This window comes from Oncorhynchus masou, unplaced genomic scaffold (assembly GCF_036934945.1).
Source record: "Oncorhynchus masou masou isolate Uvic2021 unplaced genomic scaffold, UVic_Omas_1.1 unplaced_scaffold_2077, whole genome shotgun sequence".
Taxonomy (NCBI): Eukaryota; Metazoa; Chordata; class Actinopteri; order Salmoniformes; family Salmonidae; genus Oncorhynchus; species Oncorhynchus masou.
Window position 1 is genome coordinate 30,925 of NW_027008562.1, and position 14,800 is coordinate 45,724.

A 14,800-nucleotide genomic window follows, 5' to 3' on the forward strand; every position below is an offset into this window, starting at 1 on the left:
GGGCACAAACCCACCGTCGCTGGGCCAGACAGGACTGGCAAAAAGTGCTCTTCACTGACGAGTCGTGGTTTTGTCTCACCAGGGGTGATGGTCGGATTTGTGTCTATCGTTGAAGGAATGAGCGTTACACCGAGGCCTGTACTCTGGAGTGGGATCGATTTGGAGGAGGAGGGTCCGTCATGGTCTGGGGCGGTGTGTCACAGCATCATCAGACTGAGCTTGTTGTCATTGCAGGCAATCTCAACGCTGTGCATTACAGGGAAGACATCCTCCTCCCTCATGTGGTGCCCTTCCTGCAGGCTCATCCTGACATGACCCTCCAGCATGACAATGCCACCAGCCATCATACTGCTCGTTCTGTGCGTGATTTCCTGCAAGACAAGAATGTCAGTGTTCTGCCAAGGCTAGCGAAGAGCCCAGATCTCAATCCCATTGAGCACATCTTGGACCTGTTGGTTCGGAGGGTGAGGGCTAGGGCCATTTCCCCCAGAAATGTCTGTGAACTTGCAGGTGCCTTGGTGGAAGAGTGGGTTAACATCACACAGCAATAACTGGCAAATCTGGTGCAGTCCATAAGTAGGAGATGCACTGCAGTACTTAATGCAGCTTGTGACCACACCAGATACTGACTGTTACTTTTGATTTTGACCCCCCTTTGTTCAGGGACACATTATTCCATTTCTGTTAGTCACATGTCTGTGGAACTTGTTAAGTTTATGTCTCAGTTGTTGAATCTTATGTGCATACAAATATTTACACATGTTAAGTTTGCTGAAAATAAACGCAGTTGACAGTGAGAGGACATTTATTTTTTGGCTGGGTTTAGTTTGCCAAACCGTTCTGATGCTACGTAACATTGTGTGAGAAACCCTATTTTTTTGGGATGTCTCATGGTCTGAGAAACACCGCTCTAGCTCTGCCACCTTCCACCGCAGATGCTGAAGGGCGATATCGGCGGATGGTGTGGATTGAGACGCAGCCCATGCAAAAATCTTTTTTTCCGATGAGGATTGTTTTATGATAATTTGATTTCCGCGGGAGAGCGACCATTGTAGGCTAAGGGTTTTTAAATTCATAGATGGAGCTATGGATGCTAGGACTGACCATACATGATATCAACACTAAATTGTCACGCCCTGGTTGAAGTTTATTGTGTTTGTCTTTATTTATTTGGTCAGGCCAGGGTGTGACATGGGATTATTGTGGTGTGTGTTGTCTTGGGGTTTTGTTAGGTATTGGGTGTGTGGCTTAGTGGGGGTTATCTATCACAGCCATATTCTTTGAGTATTTCGTGGGTGATTTTTCCTGTCTTTGTGTTTATGTTCACCAGATATGCTGTATAGGTTTTCACACATTTATTGTTTAGTTTAGTTATTTCATGTCGAGTCATTTATTAAAGAACATGAATAACCACCACGCTGCATTTTGGTCCGCTTCTCCTTCGACAGACGAGAACCGTTACATAAATGGTGTTTTTACAAACATTGGAGTTAAACAAGCTTATATTTTGGGTTCTGATGGAGGACAACAGTTGAACTGAGCTCATGAGAAATTTACAAGTTAGATTCTTCAAGAATGAATCAGTATATCATTCATTTATAAGTCCAAAAATGGATGTAGCAACTAAGGATTCTAGCTTTAAAGACCCAATGCAGGCATGTTTATATCAATAACAAATCATTTCTGGTTAGCAATTAATGAAGTACTTTGCTGTAATGGATTTCCCCCAAAACGGGACTGTTATGGAGTCAGGGGATCCAACCAGGTGGACGAGCTGTTGTTATGGAGTCAGGGGATCCAACCAGGTGGACTAGCTGTTGTTATGGAGTCAGGGGATCCAACCAGGTGGACTAGCTGTTGTTATGGAGTCAGCTAATGGGGAACAAAGTCAAATCAAATGAATAACATATTGGACTGTGTATGTTTGAATACAAAAAGTGTGATTTTACTCTTTGACCTCAGACAGTAAATGCGTTGTTACATTTCTTATGGCTGGGGGCAGTTTTTAGTAGCTTGGATGAATAAGGTGCCCAGAGTAAACTGCCCGCTACTCAGGCCCAGTTGCTAATATATGCATATGATTTGTAGATTTGGATAGAAAACACTCTAAAGTTTCTAAAATGGTTTGAATCATGTCTGTGAGTATAACAGTACTCATATGGCAGGCAAAAACCAGAGAAAAAAATCCAACCAGGAAGTGGGAAATCTGAGGTTTGTAGTTTTTCAATTCTTCGCCTATCGAAACAAGGTTCTAAAGACTGTTGACATCTAGTGGAAGCATATATAACCTTGTTTGATGCTTCTACTGTGAAGGGGGGGGGTGGGAGCTGATTGAGTAAGGGGTCTGGCAGAGTGCCACATGCTCAGTCTCGCGCGCTCCCGTGAGAGTTAGCTCTGTTCCATTGCATTTCTACAGACAAAGGAATTCTCCGGTTGGAACATTATTGAAGATTTATGATAAAAACATCCTAAACATGGATTCTATACTTCGTTTGACATGTTTCTACAAACTGTAATATGACTTCTCGTCTGAACTTTTGCCTGGACTTGCCTGCGCATCGTGAGTTTGGATTGTGTTCTAAACGTGCAAAAACAAGGAGGTATTTGGACATAAATGATGGACTTTATCGAACAAATCAAACATTTATTGTAGAACTGGGATTCCTGGGAGTGCATTCTGATGAAGATCATCAAAGGTAAGTGAACACTTATAATACTATTCTGACTTCTGTTGACTCCACAACATGGCGGATATCTGTATGGTTGTTTTGGTCTCTAATTTTATTTTATTTTCTTTCACCTTCATTTAACCAGGTAGGCTAGTTGAGAACAAGTTCTCATTTACAACTGCGACCTGGCCAAGATAAAGCATAGCAGTGTGAACAGACAATACAGAGTTACACATGGAGTAAACAATTAACTTGTCAATAACACAGTAGAAAAAAAGGGGAGTCTATATACAATGTGTGCAAAAGGCATGAGGAGGTAGGCAAATAATTACAATATTGCAGATTAACACTGGATTGATAAATGATCATGTACAGGTAGAGATATTGGTGTGCAAAAGAGCAGGAAAGTAAATAAATAAAAACTGTGGGGAAGAGGTAGGTGAAAATGGGTGGGCTATTTACCAATAGATTATGTACAGCTGCAGCGATCGGTTAGCTGCTCAGATAGCTGATGTTTGAAGTTGGTGAGGGAGATAAAGGTCTCCAACTTCAGCGATTTTGCAATTCGTTCCAGTCACAGGCAGCAGAGTACTGGAACGAAAGGCGGCCAAATGAGGTGTTGGCTTTAGGGATGATCAGTGAGATACACCTGCTGGAGCGCGTGCTACGGATGGGTGTTGCCATCGTGACCAGTGAACTGAGATAAGGCGGAGCTTTACCTAGCATGGCCTTGTAGACGACCTGGAGCCAGTGGGTCTTGCGACGAATATGTAGCGAGGGCCAGCCTTCTAGAGCATACAAGTCGCAGTGGTGGGTAGTATAAGGTGCTTTGTGCTTTAGTGACAAAACGGATGGCACTGTGATAAACTGCATCCAGTTTGCTGAGAAGAGTGTTGGAAGCAATTTTGTAGATGACATCGCCGAAGTCGAGGATCGGTAGGATAGTCAGTTTTACTAGGGTAAGCTTGGCAGCGTGAGTGAAGGAGGCTTTGTTACGGAATAGAAAGCCGACTCTTGATTTGATTTTCGATTGGAGATGTTTGATATGGGTCTGGAAGGAGAGTTTGCAGTCTAGCCAGACACCTAGGTACTTATAGGTGTCCACATATTCAAGGTCGGAACCATCCAGTGTGGTGATGCTAGTCAGGCATGCGGGTGCAGGCAGCGAACGGTTGAAAAGCATGCATTTGGTTTTACTAGCGTTTAAGAGCAGTTGGAAGCCACGGAAGGAGTGTTGTATGGCATTGAAGCTCGTTTGGAGGTTAGATAGCACAGTGTCCAATGACGGGCCGAAAGTATATAGAATGGTGTCGTCTGCGTAGAGGTGGATCAGGGAATCGCCCGCAGCAAGAGCAACATCATTAATATATACAGAGAAAAGAGTCGGCCCGAGAATTGAACCCTGTGGCACCCCCATAGAGACTGCCAGAGGACCGGACAGCAAGCCCTCCGATTTGACACACTGAACTCTGTCTGCAAAGTAATTGGTGAACCAGGCAACGCAGTCATCCGAAAAACCGAGGCTACTGAGTCTGCCGATAAGAATATGGTGATTGACAGAGTCGAAAGCCTTGGCAAGGTCGATGAAGACGGCTGCACAGTACTGTCTTTTATCGATGGCGGTTATGATGTCGTTTAGTACCTTGAGTGTGGCTGAGGTGCACCCGTGACCGGCTCGGAAACCAGATTGCATAGCGGAGAAGGTACGGTGGGATTCGAGATGGTCAGTGACCTGTTTGTTGACTTGGCTTTCGAAGACCTTAGATAGGCAAGGCAGAATGGATATAGGTCTGTAACAGTTTGGATCCAGGGTGTCTCCCCCTTTGAAGAGGGGGATGACTGCGGCAGCTTTCCAATCCTTGGGAATCTCAGACGATATGAAAGAGAGGTTGAACAGGCTGGTAGTAGGGGTTGCGACAATGGCGGCGGATAGTTTCAGAAATAGAGGGTCCAGATTGTCAAGCCCAGCTGATTTATACGGGTCCAGGTTTTGCAGCTCTTTCAGAACATCTGCTATCTGGATTTTTTGTAAAGGAGAACCTGGAGAGGCTTGGGCGAGGAGCTGCGGGGGGGCTGGAGCTGTTGGTCGAGGTTGGAGTAGCCAGGCGGAAGGCATGGCCAGCCGTTGAGAAATGCTTGTTGAAGTTTTCAATAATCATGGATTTGTCGGTGGTGACCGTGTTCCCTAGCCTCAGTGCAGTGGGCAGCTGGGAGGAGGTGCTCTTGTTCTCCATGGACTTCACAGTGTCCCAGAACTTTTTGGAGTTGGAGCTACAGGATGCAAACTTCTGCCTGAAGAAGCTGGCCTTAGCTTTCCTGACTGACTGCGTGTATTGGTTCCTGACTTCCCTGAACAGTTGCATATCGCGGGGACTGTTCGATGCTATTGCAGTCCGCCACAGGATGTTTTTGTGCTGGTCGAGGGCAGTCAGGTCTGGAGTGAACCAAGGGCTGTATCTGTTCTTAGTTCTGTTCTTAGTTCATACAGGTATTACTGGGAGGTGGAGAGGGATGGTGACGGGGCTTTCATTGGTGTGGCGTACAAAGGAATGAAGAGGAAGGGAGGGGAGAGTGACCGTAGGATTGGACACAATAAGGAGTCCTGGTGTTTAGTCTGCTATGATAGTGGTTATAACTTTTACCATAATGGAGTCATCAGATACAGCCGACCAGATACTTTTCCTGTTTCTAAGAGAGTTGGGGTGTATCTGGACTGGCCAGCTGGTACGTTGTCCTTCTATAGTGTGTCCTCCTCTGGTACAGTGACACACTTCTACACAGAACACACCACATTCACTGATCCCCTCTATCCTGGGTTTATAATGTACACCTCCTCCTCATTGACCCTGTGTCCGATAGATGACCAACACATTCAGAGGTGAGTCATAGCGATGTTTCATCATTTGTTTTCCTCTTGAATCATTTCTACAATTAGATTAGTAGTAGTGGTGTGTTTTAATGTGTTCTGTTGGACCTACAGACAGTTAGATTAGTAGTAGTGGTGTGTTTTAATGTGTTCTGTTGGACCTACAGACAGTTTGATTAGTAGTGGTGTGTTTTAATGGGTTATGTTGGACCTACAGACAGTTAGATTAGTAGTAGTGGTGTGTTGGGTTCTGTTGGACCTAGAGACAGTTAGATTAGTAGTAGTGGTGTGTTTTAATGTGTTCTGTTAGACCTACAGACAGTTCGATTAGTAGTGGTGTGTTTTAATGGGTTATGTTGGACCTACAGACAGTTAGATTAGTAGTAGTGGTGTGTTTTAATGGGTTCTGTTGGACCTACAGACAGTTAGATTAGTAGTAGTGGTGTGTTTTAATGTGTTCTGTTGGACCTTCAGACAGTTATATTAGTTGTAGTGGTGTGTTTTAATGTGTTCTGTTGGACCTACAGACAGTTCGACTGTGCCTACCTAGTTAAATGTCACCATCAGTATTGACTTTATGGAAGGTGACTTAGTGGGCAATGTCACATTTAGGCAATGCAGCCTACATTGGGAGCTGTCCTGTCACCCTTTATACACACTTTGTACTGCTTATGAAGACTGTATGTATGCTATATAAAGCCTTTATAAGTTGTATTTAGTTTAATCACAGTCTATCCTTCTGCTTTACCAAATCCAGAGACCATGGTGGAGAGAGTTGTATCAAGCCTGGACCTGAGAACACCAGAGACCATGGTGGAGAGAGTTGTATCAAGCCTGGACCTGAGAACACCAGAGACCATGGTGGAGAGAGTTGTATCAAGCCTGGACCTAAGAACACCAGAGACCATGGTGGAGAGAGTTGTATCAAGCCTGGACCTAAGAACACCAGAGACCATGGTGGAGAGAGTTGTATCAAGCCTGGACCTGAGAACACCAGAGACCATGGTGGAGAGAGTTGGATCAAGCCTGGACCTGAGAACACCAGAGACCATGGTGGAGAGAGTTGTATCAAGCCTGGACCTAAGAACACCAGAGACCATGGTGGAGAGAGTTGTATCAAGCCGGGACCTGAGGACAACAGAGACCATGATGGAGAGAGTTGTATCAAGCCTGGACCTGAGAACACCAGAGACCATGGTGGAGAGAGTTGGATCAAGCCTGGACCTGAGAACACCAGAGACCATGGTGGAGAGAGTTGGATCAAGTTTGGACCTGAGAAATGTGAGTGTTAACAGATAATTGTTTATGACTCAAAATATTTTTAAATGTTCATTACAGTTGATTCCCAGGCAAGGAACACAATTATGACCTATTTGGTCAAAACAAACTTAAAGGTAGAGTCAGCGATATGACGTAGATGCAGAAAGTAAACGGCATTGTGTGCCGATTTCCGCAACAACTTAGAGGGTTGTAACACGATGCTAAACTTCTTGGCTGACACTCTGTTAGAGGGTGAAGAGAACATCCTAGGATCCAGCAGAAATCAGACCCCAACATCTACAAAACACGGACCAGAACGATGTTGTTTCCTGCTTCCACAAACATTCATTAATATAACACTAATGTCAGATTATGGTATCCTAATGAGTGTACATTCTGAGACTGTTGCTTATTTTTATTCATTTTTATTACAAGTCTATTTAATAATTATGAATTCATTATTACATTGTCAACTTTAACCAACTACTTTTGACTTCAGGGATTCCTCAGAGCTGTAAGACTTGTGACCATGTTGAGGTAAGTCATAATGTCAATTATTACTTTTACATACCTGCAGGAGTCAGGTACAGTCTCAATGCCAGATGTGTACTGACCAACCATTCATACTGGGATAGAGACAGTCCTGTGTCCTGCTTTAGTAATATAAGCACAGTCTCAAAGCCAGGAGTGTACTGACCAACCATTCATACTGGGATATAGACAGTCCTGTGTTCTGCTTTAGTAATATAAACACAGTCTCAAAGCCAGGTGTGTACTGACCAACCATTCATACTGGGATATAGACAGTCCTGTGTTCTGCTTTAGTAATATAAACACAGTCTCAAAGCCAGGTGTGTACTGACCAACCATTCATACTGGGATATAGACAGTCCTGTGTCCTGCTTTAGTAATATAAGCACAGTCTCAAAGCCAGGAGTGTACTGACCAACCATTCATACTGGGATATAGACAGTCCTGCTTTAGTAACAGTACTGTGTTCTGCTTGTAGGCATGCAGGATTTTAGCTGTTGTCAAATTTTGTCTTTAGACAGTTTAATTGATAAATCAGCTCGGGGATTTGAGCTTGCAACCTTCCGGTTACTAGTCCAGCGCTCTAACCACGAGGCTACCCTGCCGCCCCGGCCCTAATGAGGTGGACTGGGGAATATGTTGGAATGGGCATCTTTTACACATGTTTGGCTGTTTGGGGTTTTAGACTGGTTTCTGTTCAGCACTTTGGGATACCAGCATTCCATGTAACATTGAATAAATATATTAGGTGAGTTACTTTGGTTTAATTGGCCAGTTTCCCAGACACAGATTAAGTCTAGTACTGGACCTAAAAGATCTTTCTTTCTATTGAAACTTCCACTGATCTGTGTCCAGGAAACAGGCCCCATATGTATTACTGACATGCTTGTCCTTGTTCAGGATTCCACACACTGGCTTCAGATTGAACCCTTGACTTCCACTGTCCAGGGAGTGACAATGTTCAGGTAAAATAACTACTTGTAACATTTCATTCCACTTGCTAGTGTATTTCCCCATTACCTTAGGGAATAGTCTTCTAATCCAACCTCTCCATTTGACCATGGACCCTCTCTACCACATCTTGTTGTTGCCCTCAGGCACAGGACACCCAGAGGGAGTTATGAGTGCACAGTGTCTGGGCTCCGCTGGCTGTGTGAGAGAGATGTCATTCTGAAGTATCACTTCAGGAACTGGGAACCCTACAGTCAACTTCTGAAAGACATGCAGTACACACAAGGTGGTCCATTGCTGGACATCACTATGGAGTTAGGTGAACTGGAGGAAGTTCATCTGCCACACTTTGTCTGTTTAGGTAAAACCATATAGAAATAGTATTCAGAAAGACATTTCCATGTAACTGAGTTTCACTTCCTGAATGAATGAATGAATGAACTATTCTGGGAGTTTGAGTTTACTGTGATCTGGCTCTGCATATTCTTTGTCTTTTAGTTAGAAAGACATATTGTATTATTCATCCATCTCCTTTGTATTGTGTTGTTCAGGGACCAACCCTTCCCTGAGGAATGAGATGAAGATTCTTCATGTAGAGGAACATGGAGTGTCTTTTGAGGAAGTGCATGAGGTCACCAGATTCCATGTTAAGATTCTTCATCCCAAATTCTCACCCATCTCTGTTATACTGAGGTTACTGTCTTGGAACATAGATGTCCACTGTGACGTGGTCCTCTATTTGGCAGTAAAAAGGTCAACAGTCATTTCAAGGCTATACCTGCTCCTCAGAAACTCCAGTCAGAAAGAGGTGAGGCACTATCACTGAAGTTACAACAGTATGTTGAAACCTAATGAAGGAAAGCTGATAGTTTGTTGAAAATCTCTTGATTACAAAGACAACATGCAGCTCTGTGAGAATTCTATTTCTGTCTCATTCATTTGAAGAGCCAGTAGACAGCACTCTTCCCTCTGGTCGAGGGAGAACTCAATGCCCCTGGGCAGTGAAGGGGACATTGCCCTGTGTAGGTTGCTGTCTTTCAGATGGGACGTTAAACGGGTGTCCTCTCCATGGTCACTGAAGATCCCATGGCACTTATCGTATGAGTGTTAACCTCGGTGTCCTGACTCTCCATGATCACTAAAGATCCCATGACACTAATCGTAAGAGTAGAGGTGATAACCCTGGTGTCCTGACTCTCCATGGTCACTGAAGATCCCATGGCACTTATCGTAAGAGTATGGGTGTTAACCCCGGTGTCCTGACTCTCCATGGTCACTAAAGATCCCATGGCACTAATCGTAAGAGTAGGGTTAACCCCGGGATGTCCTGGCTAAATTCCCATTCTGGCCCTCATACCATCATGGCTACCTAATCATCCCCAGCTTCCAATTGGCTCATTTTCCCCCTCTCCTCTCCCCTGTAACTCTTCTCCAGGTCGTTGCTGTAAAAGAGAATCTCTTCTCAGTCAACTTACCTGGTACACCTTTAAAATAATATCCTGGTACAATAGGGATCGTAAAACAAAAACACATTTTTTGTTGTTGACAAAAATGGATTGCTCAGTGGGCTGCATTTTGTGTGAATTACGAGACTACATTGTTCTGACTGACTACTACATTGCTCATTTTGTAGGCTGTTCAGGAACGGGAGAAAAACCAGGTGTCCAAAGGATTTTCAGAATTCGTCCTGTCAAGTCCAAACGGGTCCTTAAAGCTGAACAGTTGGTTTGCGTTCAAGAATCCCCGCTCCTCTTCCATCAATCCAGAGGTGCAGTTTCAGCAGGCTGAGGACATGAATCTGTCATATTGTATATGAATAACTGTAATATCATTCTATTTCACTCTGTTGTCTCAATCGCTGCACCATATGGCCTCCTACAGAAGATTCAGCTGTTACCTGCAGACACCACACCAAGCTGTTGTCAGATGATAATGGGAAACACAGGGGTGGACATTGAGATGGAGTTAATCGGGGATGATGAGAGGACAGTATGGAAATCAGTGGTATCAAAAGGTAAGTAATACTATACATGAACAGTATGTCAATCATCAATGTCCTTTTCTAACAGATGCTATTAAAATGTTTTATGATATTTTCTATTGTTTGTTTTTCAGATGTGTACAGCAACGACTCTCATCCAACATGTAAGTTTGTTTTTGTGGACGAGTTTTATAAACTGGGTTATAGAGCTAACATCTCTTCAAGTTTGGATGAAGGACACTAATGAAGGTCTTCATGAGTCATGTTCAGTGGGGTGATGAAGACCTTCGTGAGTCGTGTTCAGTGGGGTGATGAAGGTCTTCATGAGTCATGTTCGGTGGGGTGATGAAGACCTTCATGAGTCATGTTCAGTGGGGTGATGAAGGTCTTCATGAGTCGTGTTCAGTGGGGTGATGAAGACCTTCATGAGTCATGTTCAGCGGGGTGATGAAGGTGTAATGATATAAATTCTGACAAAGGCACTGTATATGAGGCCTTGTCTTTGTAGAAAGTTGAATCTGTGCTTGAAATGCGATACTTGACTGAGGGACCTTCCAGATGTTGTATGGGGGACAGGTCCAATTTGACATTACAGAGTATTTTCAGTAGACTGTGGACAAAACATTACAATGAAATCCATCTTAATCCCACTATGTAACACAATAGAGAAATCCAAGGGGTGTGAACACTTTTGCAAGGCTCTGTATGTTATGTCGAATAGACAATCGTGTCAGCCAGGGTAGGCGTCAATTCCAAATCAATCAGTCCATTCAGGAAGGAAACTGAAATTCCTATTCAATAACTGGAAAAGGGATTCTACTTTTGACTTTCAGTGACTTCTCAATAAACCGAATAGGAATTTCATTTTTACGTTTTGACTGACTACAATTGGAATTGCCTACAACCTTGGAGCTCTATTCAAGAAATGACTATCAGAGGAATGGTAACTGGAGAGACTGCAAGATGTAGAAACAGCTGCTGTTCACCCTAAAAGCATATTAATTTAATTCACCCCCCCTTCAGCATTAATACTCTCTGGGATTCCTGCTGAGGAGTTTCTTCAGAAACACAGGGCTGAACTCATTCAGGGAGTCAAAAACACAATGCCAATAGCAGATGTTCTGCGGTCAAAGTACATGATTGGTGATGAAGAGTACTCCAGAATAAAAGCCGAAACAACTGAACAGGAGCGAATGAGAGAACTACTGAACGCAGTCCTCCCTAAAGGACCAGAAGTGATGGGAGCTTGTCTCAAAGCTCTCAGTGAACATGAACACCATCTTGTTAAGTACTTGAGTGAATCGAGGTAAGACCAGTTTCTTTTCTCCCTCCCTTGAATATGTGGAATGATTAAATATAGGTCAAATAAAAACATAGCTACCCAGATCAAAGAGAAAGTATTTTTCAAAATGGAAGCATGTTTTTGTGTTGCTGCCTGTAATAAATTACTCTTATCATAAGACCATTATCTAATCATTATCTCATCATTATCCCATCATTACCTCAGGTGTATCATAGGTAAATTATTCCATCATTATCTCATCATTATCTCAGGTGTATCATAGGGCCATTGTCTCATCATTATCTCAGGTGTATCATAGGGGCATTATCTCATCATTATCTCATCATTATCACAGGTGTATAATAGGGCCATTATCTTGTCATTATCTCATCATTATCTCGGGTGTATCATAGGATCATTATCTCAGGTGTACCATAGGACCATCATCACATCATTATCTCAGGTGTACCATAGGACCATCATAGGGCCATGATCTCATCATTATCTCAGGTATATCATAGGGCCATTATGTCATCATTATCTCAGGTGTATCATTGGACCATCATCACATCATTACCTCAGGTGTATCTCAATCCTCCTTCTTCTCCATACTTTTTGATCTCCCTCTTCCCTTCTCCTCCATCCTGTTTTGTAGCACCTAATCTGAAGATGCTGAGGCCTGTCTCCTAGTCTGTGGACAAAGACACTTCTCCACCTAATCTGAAGATGTTGAGGCCTGTCTCCTAGTCTGTGGACAAAGACACTTCTCCACCTAATCTGAAGATGCTGAGGCCTGTCTCCTAGTCTGTGGACAAAGACACTTCTCCACCTAATCTGAAGATACTGAGGCCTGTCTTCTAGTCTGTGGACAAAGACACTTCTCCACCTAATCTGAAGATGCTGAGGCCTGTCTCCTAGTCTGTGGACAAAGACACTTCTCCACCTAATCTGAAGATGTTGAGGCCTGTCTCCTAGTCTGTGGACAAAGACACTTCTCCACCTAATCTGAAGATACTGAGGCCTGTCTCCTAGTCTGTGGACAAAGACACTTAAGTGATTTTAAGGGAAATGTTTGTTTGTGCTATTCTTTTAACAAATGTCTGTGTTTTATTCATGTGCTGTTCTGTAAACTAATTTGTGTGTTCATGCAAGTGGCTGACTGTACAAATCCTCACAAACAGTAGATGTAATTTGGCAGTAAGGCCAGATGTTGGTTTGAGAACGAGATATCTCAGTTTCAAGGTCTCATCTTAGAGAGAAGAAGACTGGTGACGTGTTGGTCTGTCCAATGCTATGAACCAGTATTGGTCGGTCACATGAATGAAGCAAACAGTAATGGTTCATTAATTATGCTAAATCATGCAAATTTAGCTTGTCTGTGTATAGCCATATATGAGAGAACTGTTGGGTCTGACCAGGGAGGGCTCCTGATTGACATCTGTACTGTTGTTCATTGAGTTGGGTCTGACCAGGCATAGCCCCTGATTGACATCTGTACTGTTGTTCATTGAGTTGGGTCTGACCAGGCATAGCCCCTGATTGACATGTGTACTATGGTTCATTGAGTTGGGTCTGACCAGGCATAGCCCCTGATTGACATGTGTACTGTTGTTCATTGAGTTGGGTCTGACCAGGCATAGCCCCTGATTGACATCTGTACTATGGTGCATTGAGTTGGGTCTGACCAGGCATAGCCCCTGATTGACATGTGTACTATGGTTCATTGAGTTGGGTCTGACCAGGCATAGCCCCTGATTGACATGTGTACTGTGGTTCATTGAGTTGTTTGGAACCTCTCAGCTCACTGACAATAAATAATGATTCATTTAAGATTGACTTTGAGTGTCACTGTGTGAGGCTAGTCAAAGATACACACCACCACGTTGTCATCTTGACCTTCCTTAGATTTTTTATCGGATTACAACTCCATCTGTCTGAAGGAAGTGAGGAAATGGACTCACGAAAGGGGGAATCGCTGAGAGGGCAGAGAAGGCACGTGACATCACCGACATGGTGTTGAGAAAAGGAACTGAGTCGTGTTCCAGGATGTTCAAACTTATTGGGGAGCTGGACCCCTGTCTTTGGATAGAGCTTCATATCAACAGTTGTAGTCAACCCCTGGAGGTGGGGAGACCAGGCAGAGTAGACAGGCAGGATGGTTCAACATGTTCTTGCTGTCTGTTGCTTAAATTCAGGGTCACAACAATGTACAGAAAATGTCAATCAAACATGACCACTATAATAACAAACTTACTGAAGGACCAACCACACAGCCTCTCTCCTTCTGCAGCCTCCTGGACATGTGGATCTTCTAGCAGGAGGGTCAGTTAGGTCCAACCACACAGCCTCTCTCCTTCTGCAGCCTCCTGGACATGTGGATCTTCTAGCAGGAGGGTCAGTTAGGTCCAACCACACAGCCTCTCTCCTTCTGCAGCCTCCTGGACATGTGGATCTTCTAGCAGGAGGGTCAGTTAGTCCTCCACTAGGTACCTAGCTGGACCCCTATCTAGCAGGAGGGTCAGTTCGTCCTCCACTAGGTACCTAGCTGGACCCCTATCTAGCAGGAGGGTCAGTTAGTCCTCCACTAGGTACCTAGCTGGACCCCTATCTAGCAGGAGGGTCAGTTAGTCCTCCACTAGGTACCTAGCTGGACCCCTATCTAGCAGGAGGGTCAGTTAGTCCTCCACTAGGTACCTAGCTGGACCCCTATCTAGCAGGAGGGTCAGTTAGTCCTCCACTAGGTACCTAGCTGGACCCCTATCTAGCAGGAGGGTCAGTTAGTCCTCCACTAGGTACCTAGCTGGACCCCTATCTAGCAGGAGGGTCAGTTAGTCCTCCACTAGGTACCTAGCTGGACCCCTATCTAGCAGGAGGGTCAGTTAGTCCTCCACTAGGTACCTAGCTGGACCCCTATCTAGCAGGAGGGTCAGTTAGTCCTCCACTAGGTACCTAGCTGGACCCCTATCTAGCAGGAGGGTCAGTTAGTCCTCCACTAGGTACCTAGCTGGACCCCTATCTAGCAGAAGGGTCAGTTAGTCCTCCACTAGGTACCTAGCTGGACCCCTATCTAGCAGGAGGGTCAGTTAGTCCTCCACTAGGTACCTAGCTGGACCCCTATCTAGAAGGAGGGTCAGTTAGTCATCCACTAGGTACCTAGCTGGACCCCTATCTAGCAGGAGGGTCAGTTCGTCCTCCACTAGGTACCTAGCTGGACACCTATCTAGCAGGAGGGTCAGTCAGTCCTACACACATTCAACATA

The 14,800-nt window shown here is 44.3% G+C and overlaps 1 protein-coding gene across 1 annotated transcript; it reads left to right on the top strand.

Moving 5' to 3' along the window:
* The first annotated feature begins 6,564 nt into the window (after positions 1–6,564).
* LOC135532871 (NACHT, LRR and PYD domains-containing protein 1 homolog) lies at positions 6,565–13,376 on the top strand. The gene is made up of 10 exons (XM_064960296.1): positions 6,565–6,816; positions 7,295–7,332; positions 8,227–8,291; positions 8,424–8,638; positions 8,829–9,085; positions 9,911–10,045; positions 10,159–10,291; positions 10,393–10,422; positions 11,282–11,564; positions 12,196–13,376. The coding sequence occupies exons 3-10, from the start codon at positions 8,284–8,286 to the stop codon at positions 12,200–12,202; spliced, it is 1,068 nt and encodes a 355-aa protein (XP_064816368.1). The 5' UTR covers positions 6,565–6,816; positions 7,295–7,332; positions 8,227–8,283; the 3' UTR covers positions 12,203–13,376.
* Positions 13,377–14,800: the final 1,424 nt, after the last annotated feature.